Source organism: Urocitellus parryii, unplaced genomic scaffold (genome assembly GCF_045843805.1).
Source record: "Urocitellus parryii isolate mUroPar1 unplaced genomic scaffold, mUroPar1.hap1 Scaffold_109, whole genome shotgun sequence".
Taxonomy (NCBI): domain Eukaryota; kingdom Metazoa; phylum Chordata; class Mammalia; order Rodentia; family Sciuridae; genus Urocitellus; species Urocitellus parryii.
Genome location: NW_027551845.1, coordinates 546992 through 570314, shown reverse-complemented (window position 1 = coordinate 570314; position 23323 = coordinate 546992). Strand labels below are relative to the sequence as shown.

The 23323-nt window shown below is 35.4% G+C and overlaps 1 protein-coding gene and 1 pseudogene across 4 annotated transcripts in view; one reads left to right on the top strand and one right to left on the bottom strand.

Moving 5' to 3' along the window:
* Positions 1–21237, bottom strand: part of LOC144251572 (secernin-3-like) — a 35701-nt gene extending 14464 nt beyond the window's left edge. For 2 of the 4 annotated variants that reach the window (XM_077794420.1, XM_077794417.1), the window contains exons 1-5: positions 21174–21237; positions 19251–19417; positions 16024–16205; positions 15346–15545; positions 7881–8093 (exon numbers count right to left, since the gene is read on the bottom strand). In XM_077794420.1, the coding sequence (XP_077650546.1) occupies positions 7881–8093; positions 15346–15545; positions 16024–16205; positions 19251–19406 (751 nt within the window). In that variant the 5' untranslated portion in view covers positions 19407–19417; positions 21174–21237. The remainder of the gene's footprint in view (positions 1–7880; positions 8094–15345; positions 15546–16023; positions 16206–19250; positions 19418–21173) is intronic. The other 2 variants (XM_077794418.1, XM_077794419.1) reach the window with 2 other exon arrangements.
* A 120-nt stretch (positions 21238–21357) lies between these two features.
* The window catches only part of LOC144251573 (corepressor interacting with RBPJ 1-like), a 35754-nt pseudogene continuing 33788 nt past the window's right edge, over positions 21358–23323 (top strand).

Here is a 23323-nt window from a genome sequence, read left to right as displayed (position 1 = left end):
ATGCCCAGCTAAACATAGTTCTAAAGACTTAAATAACTTTCACTTAACATGGTTAATTGACCACAAGTTTTTGTTTGTTTGTTTGTTTTCCTCTCTCCCCAAACTCTACAGTTTTGGGGCTGGAGATATAGCTCAGTGGTAGAGCACACGCTTAGTATGCACAATGCCGTGGATTCAATCCCCAGCACCAAATAATAAACACAACATTTTACAATACTTACCAGAAAGAAATTTTAAAATGAAGTAACTCACAAAGATAAATAGAATAGGGAAAGCAAGAATCTCCCCACACCATTCCCCTAACATGGGGATTAAAAGAAAAAGCTTCACTGGGAGCAGTGGTGCATGCCTATAATCCCAATGGAAGGCTGAGACAGGAAGATTGCAAGTTCAAACCCAGAGTTTAGCAATTTAGCAAGGCCCTAAGTAACTCAGCAAGACCCTGTCTCTAATAAAATACAAAAAGGTTTGGAGATGTGACTCAGTGGTTGAGTGCCCCTGGGTTCAATTCCGGGAGGGAAAATGGAGGGAAGGAAAGAAAGAAAAGAAAAAGCTCATAGCAAGTCTATACCCAAAATATGATTTTTTGTGATACTTCAAAAGAAAATTAACTTTCATATACAATAATGTAATGTTCTGTCATCAGTTAATCATGCAACTTACCAACAATTTTATGGTAATGAAAATAGATTTACACAAGTCCATATTCTATCTGGTTTCTTCACAGTATAACCATGACTTCAAATTCAAACAAGAAAAATAACTTACTGAATTTATAGGTAACTTGTTATAGGAGTCATAATTTTCTGTTAATTTTGAAAAACACAGGAAGAAAAAAGGGTGTTACCCAAAAAAGCACCTTTAATGTTAAAACTCGGCAATAAAACAAAAGCCTACCACCCATACTGATCTACTACTATCAGATACATAGCTCCAATACCTAGTGAGATTTAAAAATGATTCAAGTCTAAATTCCTATAAATGCAAGTTTTAATAAAAAACAGTGGCAGAACATAACACTGTGATAATACAAGTATTACAAAAATGTTTTCTGTATTCAAAACCTACAATTCTCAAAATGAAAGGAGGATTTACATGATCACTTGAGTAGGGTAGCTATAAGTAATCCACTAGCAAGCATTGAATAAGTACTGAGACTGCAGTGGCAGGGTTCAGTAAAATAAATGCAAAACACAGGGTGCAATTTCATTGCAATTTAAACTAGTTATTTAAAATACATGAGTGAATATAGATACAATTTGGATATACATGCAGCACAGTTAATAGCCATCAGGTAGGGATGGTTAGAAAGGAGAAAGGTAGGCTCTTCTATCTAGAAAAATTAGCCATAATGTACTAGTGGACAATTTTCTATGAAAGAATTGGAAATACATTTATTCTTTTGGCAAAGCACAGAAAGCTAGATGAACTATACTTCACACTTGAAAAAAATAAGCTTCATGTCAGATGCATATATTAATATATTCATGTATAACTATCAAATCTACAATTCAGTATTTTGTAGTTAAATATAACAAGTATTATGATGCACTGGGGAATTAATGTTTTATTATTTCTATTTGGTTTTCTTCCTTTTGTCCAATTACTCTAAACCTTACATTCTTGACATTTTCCTTTCCATCTTAATTATGCATTGTTGCTCTTCATTTTTAAAAATTATCTGCTAATTTTATTTCCTGGACTTTATGTTTACTGCCTGAAAAATATACACAACAGTGATCTTTGCTAAACTACCTAGAAGTTACAATTTAATTCAATTCAACCCAATAATGATTCTTAATTAATCATTTCAACACTTATTAAGCACACACAACATAGTAGTACAAGACATTGAGCTAAGTATTAAGAGAAAAATAAAGGTAAATTTAAAAAGCCCTTTTTTCAGTTTCATAGAGAATATAAATGAAGAGCACAAATACATATAGTTTTCTCATTTGTAAAATGAAGATAATATCTACTTCATATGGCTGTTTAAAAAGAAAATGTAAGTGAATAACTTAATACAGTACCTAGCCCTGGATAAGTTTGCAATAAATGAGAGTAGATACTGCTACAACTTTTTTTAAATCTACTTTTATAATAAGTCTAAAATTGAAATATTTAGTATAACATTCTGTATCATTTTTTATATACCTATCCCTATGGAAAAATAGTTTAAATATACTTATAAAATGATAAATTAGCTGGGCATGGTTGTACACACCTGTAATCCCAGTGGCTCAGAAGGCTGAGGCAGGAGGATCAAAAGTTTAAAGCTATACTCAGCAACTTAGCGAGGCCCTAAACATCTCAGGAAGATCCTATCTCTAAATAAAATACAAAAAAGGGCTGGGGATGTGGCTCAGTGGTTCAGCACCCCTGTGTTCAATCCCAGTACTAAAAATAAATTAATTAATACATAAAATAAAATGATAAACTAACATTAAGAAACTTTGTAGAAAATATTTCAAATTTTGACATTGTTTTAGAAATTAAAATATAAGATATTAAATACTTTGAAAAATAACTAATGTGAAATTAATTTGTTTAATGAATACTTGAAAAAAGCAAATATCAATCACTGACTGATCCATCTGAGTAGTTGGTATCTGATTGATTTATAGAACCATTTTATTCTTTAAGTGAAGGAGGATAGAGCAGTCACATGTTTTTTTAGTAAAATGACTCTTTTAGCTATTATCTGCTACTCAGTAATCTAAATAAAATTTATTTTGCCAGAATTATTTGGTAGCAAAGGGGAAAAGTACATTAAAAGTTATTTTTTAGGAGTTAATAGTGACCCAATATAAAAAATGGGAAAAAGATACACTAATAAGTGGACAATTTATAAGAAAATTATAAATTTTCAATAAATATCGGAATGTCTAATCTTACTAATAAAATAATATATATTGAGATAATAATATGCCACTTTTACCTACAAAATTTATAAGGGCTAGTCAGGTACAGTGGCACACACCTATAATCCCAGTGTTTCAGGAGGCAGAGGCAGAAGGATTATGTGTTCAAGATTAGCTTCGGCAGACTAACCCACAAAATTACAATTATCTTTTACAATTATCTTATATTAGACAAAGGTACCAAAAACATGCACTGGAGAAAAAATAGCCTCTTCAACAGATGGTGCTGGGAAAACTGGAAATCCATATGCAACAAAAAGAAATTAAAACCTTATTTCTCACCACTCAAAAAACTCAACTCAAAATGGATCAAGGACTTAGGAATAAAACCAGAGACCCTGCATCTAATAGAAGAAAAAGTAGGCCCTAATTTCCATTATGTGGGATTGGGCCCCAACTTCCTTAATAGGACTCCTGTGGCACAAGAATTAAAATCAAGAATCAATAAATGGGATGGAATCAAACTAAAAAGTTTCTTCTCAGCAAAAGAAATAATCTGTGAGGTGAATAGAGAGCCTACATCTTGGGGGCAAATCTTTACCCCTCACACATCAGATAGAGCACTAATCTCTAGGGTATATAAAGAACTTAAAAAGCTAAGCACCAAAAAAACACAAATAACCCAATCAATAAATGGGCCAAGGACCTGAACAGACACTTCTCAGAAGATGATATAAGTCAATCAACAAATATATGAAAAAATGTTCATCATCACTAGCAATTAGAGAAGTGCAAATCAAAACCACTCTAAGATTTCATCTCACTCCTGTCAGAATGGCAGCTAGTATGCATACAAACAACAAGTGTTGGCGAGGATGTGGAGGAAAAGGTACATACATTGCTGGTGGGATTGCAAATTGGTGCAGCCAATATAGAAAGCAGTTTGGAGATTTCTTGGAAAATTGGGACTGGAGCCATCATTTGACCCAGCTATCCACTCTCCTGGGTCTATACCCAAAGGACTTAAAACAGCTTACTATAGCGACACAATCACATCAGTGTTTATAGCAGCACGATTCACAATAGCTAAACTGTGGAACCAACCTAGATGCCCTTCAGTAGATGAATGTATTAAAAGAAATGTGGCATATACACAATTGATTATTACTCAGGAATAAAAGAGAAAAAATCATGGGATTTGCAGGTGAATGGATGGAGTTAGAGAAGATAATGCTAAGTGAAGTTAATCAATCCCCCAAAAAACAATCCTGAATGTCTTCTTTGATATAAGGAGGCTGATTTATAGTGGGATAGGGAGAGGGAGCATGAGAGGCAGGGATGAATTCTAGATAGGGCAGAGTTGTTGGAGGGGAAGAGGGGGACATGGGGTTATAAATGATAGTGGAATGTGATGATCATTATTATCCAAAGTAAATGTATGAAGACATGAATTGATGTGAATATACTTTGTATACAACCAGAGATATGAAAAAATATGCTCTATGTGTGTGGTAAGAATTGTAATACATCCCACTGTCATATATAAATAAAAATTTAAAAAATAAAAAGAACTATTTAAAAATGAATAAAAATAAGATCAGCCTCAGCAATTTAGAAAGGCCGTAAACAACTCAGCAAGACTCTTGTCTCTAAATAAAACATAAAAAAGGGCTGGAGATGTGGCTCAGTGGTTAAGTGCCCCTGGGTTCAATCCTGGGTACCCCCCACAAAATTATAAAGGTTAAAAAATAAGTATTTAGAAAATAGGCACTCAACTATTCAAATATTGCTGGTGTTAATTTAAATTGATGTATCTATTCTGGTGGCCACTGTGGCAATGTGTTTCAAAAACTTTAAAATATATATACATCTTGACTGCACATTCTTCTTCTAAAAACTCATTCTACTAAAATAACCATGGATATGAATATAAGTAGGCTATGAACACTTTATATGATTTTCAGTAATGAAAAACTAAAAATTACCTAAGTAACAGTTATTTGTTAGCTAAAGTATGATTCATACAATCATTCTTTATTATGTAATGATCAAAATACTACTACATAAAAATTGAGGCAATATCAAAATAATAAATATGTATCTATTTAAAGGAAAGTTCTGCAGATACTAAAATAGAATGATCTGTATTATATACTACTAACTTTGGAAAGTTATATGTACAAAAGTATAAATGGCATGCTACCATTTCAGTAAAATACATATACATATTTGTCTCATTAAACCTGTTTCATCTCTGGGAGAATATATAAAGAATTGCCTATGGGGGAAAAAACTAAGTATTTGGGGACAGACTACAAATGTACCTTTAAATTTTCAATCATGTGAATATATTTATTTTTAAAAGTAAAATAATATCATGGAATAATAAAAGACATGTGAAGGAGTTCTACTTTGAACTTCACTATGTAAGCTTGTATCAGACCAACCCTCCCTAATATAAACTTGGAATAAAAATGCAATGAACAATTAACCTGAGGGCTCTTTACAACTAACAAAGGCAAGAAAATTTGGAGGTGATGTGGATGAGAGGATGATGCATAGGGTGAGTTTCCCAATTTTTTTATGACTGCAACTTATAGGAAGTCCACAGTCAGTGCTGTGCTGGCTGCAACAGATAACCTTGGTATTTCTGACCTCAAGAACCAGAGGTCAACCACAAGCACTGGAAAGTGAAGGGCAAATCCCATAATGCAGAGAGTCAGGCAGAAGAAATTCTAAATTCTCTGTTCAAAACAATAACAAAAAAAGAACACATCTGCCCAAATAGCCCAAATATTCATCTGATCCCTAAATAATCATGTGGGGCAGAATGCAAGAAATGGACTGAAAGTTGAGCCAATGATAGTTTGCAGATTGAGTATAATCAATTAAGATAAGTATCTGCTAAAACAAGTTATCCATTTCTTATTAGGTAAATTTGGTGTTCTGTGGATTTTAGGGAATTGGTTCATTTCCTCTGAGTTAATGAAATTAGGAGCATAGATTTATTTGTAGTATTCCTTTGTTAGTTTCCTAAAGTCTGTGGAGCCTATAATGAACTCTTATTTCTGACACTAGTCATTTATATCTTCTTCCTCCCCAGAATTAGACTTAAACCAGCCCCAAAGGAAAGACTACTATAGAGCGATCCTAATAAGTCTTAAAAATAGGCCTAAAGGAATGAAATTACTAAAATTCCAACAGTGTTTCAAAGAATACAAAATTGCAGCATTCATCAAATAAAATCATAATGCCCACCATCCAATCAAAATTACTAGATCCTTGAAAATGCAACTCCCCCTCCCGCAAAAAAGATGAAAATTTGGTCACCGGAAGACAGACTCAAAAATTATGGAGATGATATTGTTAGCAGACAAGAATGCTAAAATTTCTATTACATTGCTATATGACGAATATGCTCAAGGATTTAAAGAAAAACACAAAGGTAATGAGTAGACAAATGAAAGATAAAGAACCAAATGAAATTTGTAGAGATGAAATACAATATTGAAAATGAAAACATCACTAGATGAGATTTAACAGCAGATCAGATAATACACAGGAAAAGTCAGAATACTTGAGGACATTACAGGAGAAGCTATTATAGTATAGATAGAAACTTCATTCTTTCATCAGAATCCCATGTAATTTAAATGTTTTCAGTGCAGTTACATGTAGATTTATTATAGTACATTTTCCTTTAGATAGGTAATTTGAGTAAAATCTGAATATGTATTGTATCAAATATTCACATAGTAGAGTTAGAAATACACATATGCTGAGGTCTTGTATGGTTTACTAATTCCAAACCAACATTTGTTTCTCAGCCCCACACAGGTAGCCCACAAAATAAATGTGGTTGAGAGTTCAATCTCTCATAAGAGACTGTATTGACTTATAGCCTGAGAAGGCAGGAAGCGCAACTCTAGGCTAGGGATCTAGGCAAGAAGTACAGTAATATTTTTTAGATTTGTACCTTGGGAAAGAGCCTAGCTCCTATTTTCCAAACAAGTCTTTGACCTAGCCATCTATGCTTTCATGGATGTTAAAACTCTAGCCTGTAAGGCTTAGCTCCAATGCAGAATCCCCCTGCCCTTTGACCCAGAGATGAGGAGGACTGTCTGGGGGTGGAAATATTCCAAATCTTGCTCATATTATAGGTTTTCTCTTCATTTTTAGAACCTGGTGATTTCCTATTATTGTATTTGAACTTAGTTATATATGCTTTTAATGACTATTTTAATCAATATTTCTGAAGTTTTGAAGTGGGAAGGAGGGAATTCTTGTATCTGCTCAGTTTGTCTTCTCAACCAGAACTTCTAGATATAATTTTCAGTAATAAAATAACCAATAAGAGTACTATCAAGGGGCTGTAGCTGTAGCTCAGTGGTAAGCACTTGCCTTGTATATGTGAGGCACTAGGTTTGATCCTCAGCACCATGTAAAAATAAATAAACATACTGTATGTTTATCTACAACTAAATAAATATTTTTTAAAAGAGTACTATCAAAAGATAAATACAAGAAGTAGCAGCAAAAGTCAAAGAAGCATGTTTCCATGTTTCAAAAAATTCTGAGAGCCAGGTAGGGTGGTGCACGCATGTAATGCCAGCAGCTCAGGAGGCTGAGGCAGGAGGATCACAAATTCAAAGCCAGGCTCATCAACTTAGCAAAGAACTGGGAATGTAGCTCAGTGGTTAAGCAGCCCTGAGTTCAACCCTGGTACCAAAAAAAAAAAAAAAATCTGAGAAGTAACCACAATTTTGTTTGAAGAATATTAACAGAATTTTTTTTAAAGTTTCTAAGAAATGAAAATCTGAACTTTCACATAGAATCATTACCTTCCCACAATTATAAATTTTACACATCTCAAAAAATAGCTTACATCATCATACTGTTTTCAGTTTTAATGACTATATTTTTATTAAATATAATTCCTAAAAACTGATTTATCACTCCTACATTATATCCACAAAAATGTAATTTGTTATTTTGACATTATTAAAATGCTAAAATTACCTTTGTGTTTATTCAGAAGCTTGTAGCCCTCACAGTATCTGCCTGATGAAGTCATCATCTTGGCTGTGTCAAGATAAGAATATGTTGCAGCAAAATCAAATTCCTTTTTACCATCCCACCATCCTTTCTGCTTAGCATAGTTTCTCATGTCTGGGTGTTCTTGGTCAATCTTGGTTGTTATAGAAAACTGATTAGAAATATTACGAACTCCTTCTATTTTCAAAGAAAAGGGAAATGAAAACGAAAAGTTATGTTTAACATTAATGTTCCATCTATACATTATAAATTCTTAATCACTATTTAAATGTAAACATAGACTTCTAAATTTTGTACTATGTTCATCTATTGCATATTCTAAGAGACAATTTTTAGAATTAAACTTTTTATGTTCAGATAATTGTAGATGCATATGCAGTTTTAAGAAATAATCCAGGGAGAAACTGTGTTCCCTTTACTCCATATCCCCCAACAAAAACATTTTGAAAAACTAGAATATAAAGTCACAATCATAATACTGGTAATGATACAGTCAAGAAAAAGAATGCTTGTACTACCACAAGAATCCTTTATGTTGCCCCCTCTTAGAGCCATACCCACTGTCTCCCACCCGTAGCATACATGAACTCCAGGCAACCACTAGTTTGTTCTCTTATTTCTCTAAATATTAATTCTAAAAATCCTAGCTTTTTTTTTTACTCAACATAATTCTCTTTTTTTAATATTTATTTTTTAGTTTTCGGCGGACACAACATCTTTGTTTGTATGTGGTGCTGGGAATCGAACCCAGGCCACACGCATGCCAGGCGGGCGCGCTACCACCTGAGCCACATCCCCAGCCCCTCAACATAATTCTCTAAAGATTCATCCAGCTTACTGTAGGTATCAACAGTTCGTTCCTTTTTATTGCTGAGTAATACTCAAGGATGTGGATTTACTATAGTTTCTAACACTATTTTTTTTAAATCATAAATACATTGCTTGCAAAGATATTGTGGCACAAGTCACAAATAAAATTTTCCACTAAAATACAAAAGAGGAAAAAACAATAAAAGTCTGTTCACAATAAATTATATAGCTGATGATAAATGAAAATTGACCCAACCACTCAGGAGAATCACAAGTTTGAGGACAGCCTAGACAACTTAGGAAGACCCTGTCTCAAAATTTTTTACAAAGGGCTGAGAATGTAGCCCAGGGGTAAAGTGTCCCTGGGTTTAATCCCCGTACCACAAAAATAAATGTTAATTAATTAAAATTGATAATGTTTTGAAACTGATTTAAAAGACAGCTGCAAAGTAAAAATCAACTAAGTAATTATTCTACTGAAGTAATACTTGGGATAGTCTCACTATAAAATCAAGACTTAAGTCAAAATAGAATTAAGGATAGTGATGAAGTTTCCATCTAAGAGATGATTCCCTATAATCCAACAATTCAGTTTTTTTAAATCAACATATATTTTAATTGACACATAATAATTGTACATATTTATGTGGTACAGTGTAGCATTTCATTACATGTATAATAATGTCTAATAATCAGACCAAGGCAAATGGGTGTATATTATATCAGACATTTATCATTTCTTTGTGTTAGGAACATTCAAAGACAACAATTTAGTTCTTGGGCTCATTTAGAAATAGAAAAACTGGTGACAAAACGTACAACTGGATAATGAGACCCAGTGAAGGTGCTTATTTTGCATGACCTAATGAGACTTTTTCACAGAATGTTGAACTGTGTTGAATAGAATTCATTTGTCTTTTCATGTAGCATATTTGATAAAATTAAAAGTGCTTAATGATATAATAGGGTCAATTAACACAATCAGAAAATAGTCTAAGTTAAACTTTATATATTAAAAAAGATAAAATACATAAAATAAAACATAAAACAATATATATAAAGCAAAATATATAACAAAATGTCCAACAAAACAACTGGCAATGATCTGTTTTGAAAATAATATCCAAATCCTCCAAAGCTCAAGTCTTCCTTTATGAAGCCTTTCTGAACTCCCCCAGCTTACAATGACCTTTCCTTTCTTTAATATTCACAGCATCTATGTGTATCATTCATACAACAATTAACATTTTTACATGTATATATTATCTCCTTAGTAAAACTAGGAGATCCTCCTGGATCTCAAACATAATCACATGATTATGTTTGAACACAGGTTGTGCTCTAGTGAAAGAACACTGAACTGAAATCAGGAAGATCTCAATTCCAAGTTTTGCATATACCAGTCTCTTACATCTCTGGATTTCCTCACTTGAAAAAAATAAAAGGAATATATGATCAAAACAAAACTATGGGAAAGAAAAAGCAAAGCATTCTAAAGCAAACAACTTGTGTTGTTCTACCCAATGACATAAAATTTTGTTTTACTATTATATCATCGTACCCTTTCTTTTTTACTGATAACATTAAAATTAAGCATAATAGTGGGATTTATTATTACATATTAGTACATGCACATAATTTAGTCAATTTCATTCACCAGTACCTTCTTTTCCCTCTCCTCTATCCTCCTCCTTGTCCCTTTCTTCTACTCCACTGGTCTCCTTTCTATTTTTATGACAAACTTGCCCCTGCCTTTTATTTTCTTTAGCATCCACATACGAAAGAGAATATGACCATTGAGTTTCTGAGTCTGGCTTACTTCATTTAACATAATGTTCTCAAGTTCCATCCATTTTCCTTTAAATTACACAGTTTCATTCATATTTATGTCTGAATAAAACTCCATTGTCCAAAGTACATGTATGAAGGCACAAATTGGTGTCAACATACTTTATATACAACCAGAGATATGAAAATTGTGCTGTATATGTGTAATAAGAATTGTATCCGGGGCCGGGGATGTGGCTCAAGCGGTAGCGCGCTCGCCTGGCATGCGTGCGGCCCGGGTTCGATCCTCAGCACCACATACCAACAAAGATATTGTGTCCGCCGAGAACTAAAGAATAAATGTTGAAAGTTCTCTCTCTCTCTCTCTTTATCTCCTCTCTCACTCTCTCTTTAAAAAAAAAAATTGTATTGCATTCCGCTGTCATTTATTTTTTTAAAAATCAATTTTAAAAAGCTCCATTGTATATATATGCCACATTTTCTTTATTCACTTATCCATTGATAGACAATGTTAAGGTCTGTAAACAAGTCAAAATAACACCTGGTATTTTGCCAGGGGAATGTTAGAGTTCGTAAACAAGTCTGGATGGTGCCTGGCAAAATGCCAGAGGGAGTGGTTTGAAAAGTAACAAAAGCGAGCCATTAAGTGTGGAGATTCCTTATTGGTTGACTGATGTATCTACTTTATGCTAATTAAGATAAGCTGTGCAAAATGTATAAATAGCTCTGTTGTCCTACAATAAACGCTCCTACTCCTGCTGTATCAATCTACAGAAGTTATTCGTCACCCCCCACCCCCCCACCCCCGGCTATTTTGCTGCAGCCGGACTGCAGCAGATGGTGGCCCGTTACGGGGAGCCCCGGGACACTGGGGGGTAAGTGACGAAAAAAGCTGCCTGTCCATAGATAGGACGGGAGCAATCTACTCGTCCCTAGGCAGATAGGGCGAGAGGAAAAATGGCCATTTCAAGAAAATGGAGAAGATTGATACAGTATGTTTGTGTCTTGTTTTGTCTTGAAATGTTGTATTGTCTTTATGATGAAAATATGGAAGGGGTGAGAAGTAAATTGATAAGGGAAAGAGACACCGCAGTGGAACCAAGAAGAATTAGGGCATGTGTTGATAAAAGCCCAGGAACTCTAGTCAGAAAGAAAAAGAAAAAGAAAGTTCAGAAAAAAAAGGATTATCAAAAAAAAAGTTGCAACAAAAGGCTATTACTGAATACTTTTCGTACCGGAGGGTGCGTGAATTGTTGCGGCAGCTGCCATGTGCGGGAGCAGGTCACGGTGCAGCAGGTACTTTCCAAGCTGCGGCAGCCGGCTCTTCCACTGCCGAGAGCGCAAATCTAGACCTGACCTGGAGGCACAGTCTCCCAGGCTCTTGCTCCCTGTGCCCGGAAGCAGTTTGAGTCCAGGACACTCACCAGGGCCATCTGGGGCTGCCCAGGGCCACTACAGCCAGCAGAAGACGCTACCAGCGTCCCTGATGTTTGGTCATTTTCAATGCCAATAACTAAGCTACAATGGTTCTCCCACACCTGGAAGCTAATGAGTAATGAGCACTATTAAGGCTTATTTCAAATGTAAAAAACCTTGAGATAATGTACTAAATTGTTCAAAAAGTTGTTTTCTTAGTGGAATGCTACAGGATTTTCTTTAGCCAGAGATGCGGAGTTCCTGTCTTCATCCCAGTGCCGGTAAAGATGAAGGTGGAAGAATTTCCAGTGTTGCTGAAAACCGGAGGAGATTTCAGCTGACAAACAGATGAGACTTCGGATCAAGCTAGCTGCCTGCAGAACTTACCTGGACTGCGATTTAAGCTAGCTGCCTGCAGAACTTACCTGGACTGTGATTTACCTGAACTGTGAGTTAATCTATTGAAACACTGCTTTACTTGGACTGAAACAACAAACTGTGATCTACAACAAATTGTAACTCGGTATCTTTGCTAACGGTGTCATTGCTGGTATAATTTTTCCAAGGGCTTCTTGCATGGAGCCATCAATTGGCTTGGTATTGTAACATTTTGTATCCTCCCTTTCTGTTTATAACAGATTATTTATGATGTTTCTGTAAAAACCACTATGGCCTTATTTAAATTAAACAAAAGGGGGAAATGTTAAGGTCTGTAAACAAGTCAAAATAACACCTGGTATTTTGCCAGGGGAATGTTAGAGTTCGTAAACAAGTCTGGATGGTGCCTGGCAAAATGCTAGAGGGAGTGGTTTGAAAAGTAACAAAAGCGAGCCATTAAGTGTGGAGATTCCTTATTGGTTGACTGATATATCTACTTTATGCTAATTAAGATAAGCTGTGCAAAATGTATAAATAGCTCTGTTGTCCTACAATAAACACTCCTACTCCTGCTGTATCAATCTACAGAAGTTATTCGTCACCCCCCCACCCCCCCACCCCCCCACCCCCGGCTATTTTGCTGCAGCCGGACTGCAGCAGATCTGGCATTTTGCCAGGCAGGCACCATCCAGACTTGTTTACGAACTCTAACATTCCCCTGGCAAAATACCAGGTGTTATTTTGACTTGTTTACAGACCTTAACATTAGACACTTACAGACAGACATTGGTTCTATACCTTGGCTATTGGGAATTGCATTGCTATAAACATGGGTATGTATGTATAGCTATGCTGACTTTAATTCTTTTGAATAAATATTGAGGAATATCATAGCTGCATCATATGATCTTTCCATTCCTAGTCTTTTGAGGAACCTCCATACTGATTTCCATACTGGTTATACAAAGTCATAATCCCATCAAGATCCCATAAGTATTCTTTTTCTCCTTCATTCTTGCCAGCATTTATTATTATTTGTATTTCTTGATTACTGCCATTCTAATTGGAATAAGATGAACTCTTAGGGTAATTTTGATTTGCATTTCCCTGATTGCTAAAGATGTTGAAATTGTTTTCATATATTTGTTGACCATTTGTATTTCTTCTTTTGAGAAGTGTTTAATTTTTTTCCCCATTTATTGACTGTGTTATTTTATAGATTTTTAAAGTTCTTTATATATTATGGATATTAATCCTCTGTTGAAAAACTAGCTAGCAAAGACTTCTCCCAGTTTGTATACTCTCTTCATGCTCTTTTTTTACTTTGCTGTACAGAAGCTTTTCAATTTGATGCAAACCCATTTATTAATTTTTGGTACTATTTCCTGAAGTTTAGGAGTCTTGTTGAAGAAGTTGTTGCTTGTCTGTACCTATATGTTGAAGTGCTGACCCACTTTAAAGTTGCCACGTTTCTGGTCTGATTCCTAGGTCTTTCATCCATTTTGAGTTGACTTTTGTGCAGGGTGAGAGGGAGCTCAACATCAAATTCAGGGTGAGTTTCATTATTCTACATCTGGATATTCAGTTTTTCCACACATTTGTTTAAAAGGCTATCTTTTCTCCAAAGTATATTTTGGGCACCTTTGTAAGGATCAGATGAATGTATCTGTGTGGGTCTGTCTCTGTGTCTTCTATTGCATTGCTCTATGTGTGTTTTTATGCCAGTTCTGTTCTGTTTTTCTTACTAGCTTTGTAGTGTAATTTAAAATTGGGTATTGTGATGCCATCAGCATTTTTTAATTTTCTTTGAGTTGCTTGTGATATTCTGGATTTTATATTCTTCCATATGAATTTTTGGACTGTATTTTCTAGTTCTGTGAAGAATATTATTGGTATTTTGATGGACATTGCATTGAATCTGTAGATCACTTTTTGTACTACGGCTATTCTGCCTCTCCATGAACATGGGAGATCTGTCCATTTTCTAGTGTCTTCTTCAATTTCTTTCTTCAGTGTTCTATAATTTTCATTATAAAGGTCTTTCACCTCTTTGATTAGATTTATTCTTTCTTTCTTTCTTTAGGTTATTATGCATGGGATTGTTTTCCTAATTTCTTTTTCAATGGATTGATTATTGGTGAATAGGAAAGTTACTGATTCTTGAATATTGATTTTGTATCTTGATACTTTGTTGAGTTTGTTTATTAGTTCTAGAAGTCTGGGGGAACTTTTTAGATCTTATAAGTATGGGATAATATCACCTGCAAACAGTGATAATTTGACTTTTCCCTTTACTCTTTGTATCCCTTTTATTTTATTTCCTTCTCACATAATTGCTAAAATTTCAGAAAATGTATTGAAATATATATACTCGTGAGAGTGGACATTCTTGTTTCACTATATCCTTTCTAACCACCAACCCAAAGACATCCATCTCCAGCTCCATTCCCCTTTTCTCACCTCCATACTTAAGCATGAAAGAATTTTGGTGTTCAGCTCAAAGTTAAAAGAGGACAAGATAGCAAGGGGTTATTAAAAGAAAAAAAGCACTATAAAATAGCCAAAAACTTATGCACATAAAATATACACACATTATATGAAACTCATATAGCCAGAGATAATGCTACCTTTTAACCTTTTCAAGAATGCACTTCATAGTACATGTTCTTTCCAATTTTTAACTTTTCCCCTACAGGTTACCCTTTATTTTGCTGGAATATAAATCTTCAAAGACAATGAAATGCAATATCTGCAGTTAAGGGTATATTTTATTAATAGTAAATTAAATCACAAAAAAAGTTGTCCATCTAGATTAATTACCACAAGAGCAAGTTATTAAAGCAAAGTCATTCCTTATGTTCTTTGTCTTCTGCATGTGCCCATTTGCCCTACTGCTTTCCCCTACAGGCCGAAGCAGTAAGACCTGCCACAAGAAACTGAGCAGATGTGCCACCATATTCTTGGATTTTCCCCCCTTTCAGAATTGTGAGCCAAAATAGATTTGTTCCCTTATAAATAAAAAAAAAGTTTTCCATACCTTTTACTTTTTCTGCTGCCCAATGCTTCCCTGCAGTCTCCAGAATCCAGGCTTCATTCCTATCAGCTATCAGGAAACTGTTGTGATAACTAAATTCCATCCTGCCCTCTGTACAGTTTCCACCCTGGCCATATTTCTCTAACAAATCAACAATGACCTTGAGGGCTTTTTCAGCTGTGTCAGCTCTTTCAAGGCCAAGTCTAAAATAAAAATATTAAAATAAACTTTGTTTATTTTTCTGAAATATTTTCATGCTCATATGACTTTGTGTTTACATTCAAAGCAAAAATTCTTTCAAGTTAACAAATAATATGAAATCTAATTTTTAAACTTTTTGACTTGGTAATTTATCGGCAAGTTGCTTTATATCTGAAATTCAGATATCTCATTTGTAAAATTATGATAGTAATACATATTCCATAAGGTTATTGTGTAAATTACACAATTATATTAGGTACTTCCAATGAATCATGATTTCCCTCTCCTTCCCTTCTCCCAATTAGTGATCTTTGATAGCCATGAAATTGCATGCTGAAACTCTAAAACATTTTTATCTTTGATACTATGAAGTATCAAAGTCCAAAAAAAGAAAAATTGAAAAATAAAATAGGTAAGAATTATACCAAGATTTAACAATTAGACAAGTTCTATAATGAAAAAATATAACACACAAATTACCTGACAAGGTCCATGCCCAGTAGTGCTTCTTCATCACAAACTTCTTCTCTTCCCCATACAGCTTCATTCCCAATGCAAACTCCATGCTCATTGGCTCCCATTTCTGCCCCCCACAACCAAGCAGGGTGACTAAGGACAACAGCATATGTTTCTGGAACTTGATCAATTTCTATATAAGTACACTGTTAAAAAAAAAAAGTCATAGCCATAACCACAAAACCAAAAAAAGTTATCAAAATCTAGAATTTCAAAAATCATTCAAAAGATACACCATTATCAAAGAGGTCAATGAAATATAACTAAATTGAAACTTTTAGTAATAAAGGCATTACTCTTAAAAATATTCAGAATTAATGCTAAATCATTTATTCATCCAAATAATGGCTGAGTATCTCCTACCGTAAAGTAGTCTGCTAAAAGAGATCTTAGTTATAAAGACTTAATCAATACAAAGCTTACTTATAACAAACTAAGACTTCTACATTAAGACAACAAAATATAAAGTACAAGAGTCATGAAGAGAAGTGAACATGAGGCACTACAGAAGCTCAGGAAAGATTTCTAGTTGTAAAGTCTTGAACATTTTTTGCAAAGGAAGATGTATAGGAATTGATGATTAAGAAAGGAATTCTCCAGCTGCGGTTGTGCCTCAGCAGTAGATCACTCGCCTAGCACATGCGAGGCCGTGTGTGCGAGGGCCTGGGTTTGATCCTCAGCACCACATAAAAATAAAATAAAGATATTGTGTCCATCTACAACTAAAAAATAAAATATGAAAAAGAAATGAATTCTCAACCTCAATGTCCAGTGTTTCCTAATTAGGCACACATATGGTAACCCCTAAATACAGGAGTATTATCATAGAAGTCTATATCACTTGTGGAAGAAGTCCATCAGGTATGTCTGCAGCAGTGGAAAGAATGAGAACCACTGGTTTACAAGATAGCCAGATTTAAATATAGAGATAAAGTGGAACCGGTATCCCAGATGAATAAACAGTTTCAGAAAAAGAAAAAATATATAGCCTAATATATAGAAAATGTCTAATATATCTGAGTGTTAGAATGTCACAGAATTAAAATACAAAAAGTACATAACTTAGCAATAAAATATAAAGTGAAACTTTCACTAAAGTTCCATAGTAAATTATTTCTTACATAAAAATTTTAAAGGATCCTTCAATTCATTTGTATACTATCAAGTGACTGAATAAAATGCATGTTGTTAGTGCTATTGCAGGGCTTAATAAACCTTTTAATGAGTCATAAACCTTTATCCAGAATCTGGATTAACTTTTCTTATTCTACACCAATCAAAATCTTTTTTGTCTAACAAACTTCCTAGTGAAGCTTTCCTTGATCCCTAGTCTGAATCACATGTTTCTCCTATGCTGCAATATGTTGCTTCTACTTAAATTTATCATTTAATTTATAGTGGAATTAGTTGCATATACCTCCTATTCCAACTGTAGACTCTGAATTCCCATCAGACAACATCTGAATCTTACAGCTGACTTTAAACTCCTTGCTCTAACATGCTTGCATGTGAAAAGTATTCTAATATTTCATCAAAGAATAATTTTCATTAGTTATTTCAATTGCTTCCAAATCATTGAAATAAAAATCAGAAGCCTATTTCTAATTCAATTATTTTTCATATTTAAATTCTTGAATTTTAACTTCTATTATCTCTTCCAAATTGCTAGTTAATGATAGTAATAGGGCTGGGGATGTGGCTCAAACGGTAGCGCGCTCGCCTGGAATGCGTGCGGCCCAGGTTCGATCCTCAGCACCACATACCAACAAAGATGTTGTGTCCGCCGAAAACTAAAAAGTAAAATATTAAAAAATTCTCTCTCTCTCTCTCTCTCTCTCTCTCTCTCTCTCTCTCCCTCTCCCTCTCCCTCTCCCTCTCCCTCTCCCTCTCCCTCTCTCCCTCTCTCTCAAAAAAAAAATGATAGTAATAACTGTTTTATGATATTTTTAAAGTAGCATATTGCTAATAAAACATGTATTTCAGATTTCCTGTTTTCTGGGATACTTTGGTTTGCAATTTGAAGCAATGAAGATCTCTGACATGCTAGAGGGCTCTGCCTGTTTTTTGTGTCAATTCATGGCCTTGGTGATTTGTCTATAAACTATTCTAAATTCTGGCTCCTGGTCAGAATTAGACAAATGCCTTTTGTGAATAACATGCCACCCCAGAACTCATCTAGGAACGGGTTGTCTTGTAAGCAGAGTGATGCCTGACTTCTTAAAATTCATTTATACTCACCTTCTGTGGCATCAAGAAACATGAACACCCATGGGATATTCTCATTGAAAGTTGTCACATATAAACCAGTGTTTTTAAATATTAGAGGTTACACCTAACATTATTCTCTGATCAAAGGAAGTTTTCAATCACTGTTGTGTAAAAAGAGTTACGAAATAATAGTGCTACATCTGGAGAAACAATCCAAGGGCCAGTGGGAAACAAAAATTCAACATCATCTCAAATAGAAAGTTGGGGACCCTTCTAAGAGTGTCAGATAGAAGCAGTTTTTCCCTTGGTGGACTGTCTAATTTTGTAAAAAAGAGAGAGAGAGAGAGAGAGAGAGAGAGAGAGAGAGAGAGAGAGAGAGAGAATTTTTTAATATTTATTTTTTGGTTTTCGGCAGACACAACATCTTTGTATGTGGTGCTCAGGATCGAACCCGGGCCACATGCATGCTAGGCAAGCACGCTACCACTTGAGCCACATCCCCAGCCCAGGACTGTCTAATTTTTATTGCTTGGTATTAAGTGGAGAAATTAAGCTATAGATTCTGGTGTTTAAGACAACCTTGGTACTCTGGCGATGTGAGGACTGTACTGCCTCTTAGAAGATGGACTAATATCTATGGGTGTTATCTTATACTTTTTTAATGACATTCTTTTAAAAATGAGTTTCCGGGCTGGGGTTGTGGCTCAGTGGCTGAGCACTTACCTAGAATGTGTGGGGCACTGGGTTCAATTCTCAGCACCACATTGAAAAAATACATAAATAAAGGTATTGTGTCTATCTACAACTAAAAAATATTTTTTTTAAAAAACGAATATTTTTTTAAAAATGAGTTTCCTCTGTTGTACATATTTATGCACTCTTTGTGAGGTGAAGGTGCTTCCCAGATTTAGACTTGGAATGAAGGCAATTTTTAAAAATAAAGATTTGAATATCTAGAAAATAAAAACATATATTTTACCTACCTTAAGAGGTTCTCTGTTATCATGAACTGCAGCAGGAAAATAAACTACCTCTTGTACTTCATCACAGAGTCTGTCTGAATTTTTTCCAAAAATAATCCTCTTATCAATTGTTGCTGGGGGTAATGCCACAAATGTATCACAGGAATAGGGCTCCATTTTCTAAACAACTACCAATCACATAGAAGTTTTTAAATAACAAGAGAAAATATTGTTAAGTATATACAAAACAAATACTGCTACTCTCTGGCCAAGGGATATTATTACCATGTCTAATAAAGGGTGTTCATTAAAGCTTTAAATATCATAAACTATAATACAATAATCAACATGACTTAAGAATCAACCATGAACTACAAGAATCAACAAGAAAATAGCAATGTGAACTACTTTCTTCTAGTTGATGGGTCAAATTTATTCTCTAAAACCTTTCTCTCCTAAAGTCTCCCCTGAATTTCTTTTCATTATTCCTATATTCGGGAATCTCTACACCTAGCCTACTGTTATAAAGGCTATATTCTATATATTTGTGCACCAGTCCTCTTATTGGCAATAAAATCCTTATGAGGCGAGAGTATGCCTTAATTATCTTTGTATTGTTATCATTGAAACTTACAGGGGGAAAAAAAAAACATGTTTTCAGTATTTTCTCGAAATAAGAAAGAAAAGGTTTCCTTTGACCTAAGGAAGAATATGCAGAGATTATAATATTAAAAAGACAGAAATTTTGAAACAGATTCACTACTTCAAATATAAAAAATGTCAATGAAATTCCAATTGTCAATATTTCATGGTGGAAGTTCACAAATATAATTTGTAAATCCTGATTGTAGAATTTCATATGTAGATTGTCTTCACTAGAAATTTGAAAAATTTAAATCATCAATTTTAGTAATATACTTAAGTATTCTATACTTTATTTTGCTTTCAGAATAGACACATTGTTTTAGCTGTTTATTTTATAATGCCCAAACTCCTGAAGTTTTTCTCTTCTCAATGATGAGAAAGAGGTCACTATCCTTATTGTTCTTTTCTTTGAGTATTTCAACTTTTATATCTTGCATCTCCTTCTATTTGTGTTCCAAAGTTGGTTCCACCACTACATAACTTTGACAAGCTATTTAATTGTTCTATGCTTGCAGGCTCAATAGTAGAATAAAAGATTAAACAGAGTTATTACGGGGATTTCAATTAGACAAGTTAAGCGTTTTGCTTAACATGAAACATAGTAGATCCTCAAATGAAAGATGTTATTATCTGGCAGAAGAGTAAATTACACAAATAGTCTAGTCTAAACCCCGCTAGAGGACTTGGTTGATGTGTGCTCTATAATAATAGCAGCCACATCTATTCAAAACCCTGGAGTCCTGACGTCCATCACGCTGCACTAGGAGATCTCAACTATCCAAGAGGGGTCGTCAGGGAAGCTAGGTACAATTGCTGCCTAGTTAGAATGGTACTTGGCCCATTGAGAACATGAAACTTGGACTCTCACACCATTTATCACTCAACAAATGTTTGCTGAACATCTTTCTGCACTAGGGAACGTACAGCTGGAAATAACTAGAAACAAAAGGAGCTCCCGCTCTTGTAGAGCTGACATTCTATTTTATAGCTTTCAAAAAGCATCACATCGTTTGAACCTCACAATCGTACTCCAGTTAAAGCGAGAATTACTCTCTCCACAAGACAGGTGAAAAACCCGGTGCAGAAAAGTTTTTGCAACTCGTGTCAGCGTTCAACGAAAGCAATGGGCTCGAACATCTGACAGCTGGTAGAAAGAGCCGCCACCTCGGACCCCGTACACTGCGTGAGACGATCAAACGGCTGTGGCCGCGAGTCCCGCGGTCAGGCAGCGCTGCGCCGCAGCTAGTCCAGGGCTCTGGCCTCCGCTGCGCACGTTCCTCCCTCTAGCAAGCCCCTCACCTGGCCTCTGCGCTTCCAGAAGTGACAGCTGAAAGTAGCGGGAGGAGGCGCCAGTTGACGGAAGCTGTCACCTTTGACCTAGGAAGTTCCCGCGGCTGCTGGAGGCGCAGTTCCGGTTAGGCGGCAGAGTTTGTTTACGTTGCTCGCTGACCGGTTGGTTGCTTTCCTCAGCTCGGATGCCAAGATGGGGAAATCCTTCGCCAACTTCATGTGCAAAAAGGACTTTCATCCTGCCTCCAAATCCAATATCAAAAAGGTGAGTAGAAGAAACCCAAAGGGATCTGGCTTACGGCCACTGGGTCCCCAGGGGCTGCTGGGGTGAGAGTGGTGATGTCGCTGGGATGCCAGGATATCACCTCCTCTCCAGGCCAGAAGCCCAGGTGCTCTCGCCCCCTTTTCCTCACTGATGAAGCAGGCGCTCTACGTTTGTTCTACATCCAAGACGAGTTGGGATGCTCTCGTTGGCTCTGTCGGTCAAAGTGTAAATCCATAAAACGTGGAGCCTGCGCTCACAGTTGCTCAATACTTGCCTTAACTGGTTCGGGTTTGGTCTTTTCGAATCCGAGGTTCACGGCTCCTTAGTTTTCTCCTCTACAAAGACGACTGTTTATTTAAGATAGATCGTATAAAAGAAATCACCCTCATTGAATATTAGCGTTTTAAATAATTAATTACAGTCGGGGCGGTGACGCACTCCGGAGGATCTCAAGTTGGAGGCCAGCCTTTGCAATTTAGCGAGATCCGCAACTTCGCGAGACCCTGTCTCAAAATAAAAAAAAAAAAAAGAAGAAGAAGAAGAAGAAGGGGTTGAGGATGTAGCTTAGTGATAGAGTACATCTGGACTCAATCACTGGCACCAAAAATAAATAAAGCAAAATTAATTTATTAGAGGCTGGAGTTGTGGCTCAGTGATAGAGCACTTGCTTAGCATGTGTGAGGCACTGGGTTCAATTCTCAGCACCGCATATAAATAAATGAATACAATCAAGGTCCATCAACATCTTAAAAAATATTTTTTAAAAAATAATTAATTAGGGCTGGGGATGTGGCTCAAGCGGTAGCGCGCTCGCCTGGCATGCGTGCGGCCCAGGTTCGATCCTCAGCACCACATACAAACAAAGATGTGTTCGCCAAAAAATAAATATTAAAATTCTCTCTCAAAAAAAATAATTAATTAATTAATTAATTACAGTTTGGCTAAGCTCAGGGCAGAAAAACCATAGCGAAAATGATTGTGGTGAAAAGCAAAAGGATGAAGTAAAAAGTCAGAGCTTTGGAGGCAGACGAGGATTCTAACCATTCCAGCATAGTCGGTATTAGACCTTGCATAAAATATTTATATATTTATTTGTTTATTGGTATTGGGGATTGAACCAATGGGCTGCATCCCAACCATTTTTTATTTTGAGACAAGTTCTGCTAAGTTGCTAAGGATCTCTCTCTACAAGTTGCTGACACTAACCTTAAACTTAGCAATCCTCCTGCAGTCCCTGAATTACAGGCATTGTCACACAAAATAGTTAATATTCCTGATCCAAAATTTCTTAATCTACAAATAAAGGATGATCAGTATCACTTGCTTTGACTTGTAAAGTTGTGAAGAGTAAATGAGATGGTGTATCTCATCCAGCCCCTAGGACTGTCCTCCATAAATATTAACACCTCATACCATTGAACTGCCATCCTTTTCTTTATACCCTGCATTCTTCCTTGAATGTGTATCTACTTTCCTAAATCTCTATCTGTGCCTTTGGGGGGAAAAAATGAGATAGTGTGGGTAGAGGATTTGAAACAAAGTGAGTGCTTACTACTGTGTGCATCACATACAGGGGGTACTAAAATTGTTAATTGACTATACACACAAAGTTGTGAAATGAACTAGGCTTTTAATTTTATATATAGCATGTTTTATGTTTTTGAGTTTTATATAGCCATGTGAATATGTACATATATATGTAAAGTATGTTACCACCATGTAAATAGAATTATGTTTTATATACTAATGCATATGCATTAGAAAATCTTTGGCAGAACAGGGCATAATAGTGCACACCTGTAATATCAGTGGCTTGGGAGACTGAGGCAGGAGGATCACAAGTTCAAAACCAGCATCTGCAACTTAGTGAGGCCCTAAGCAACATAGAGAGACC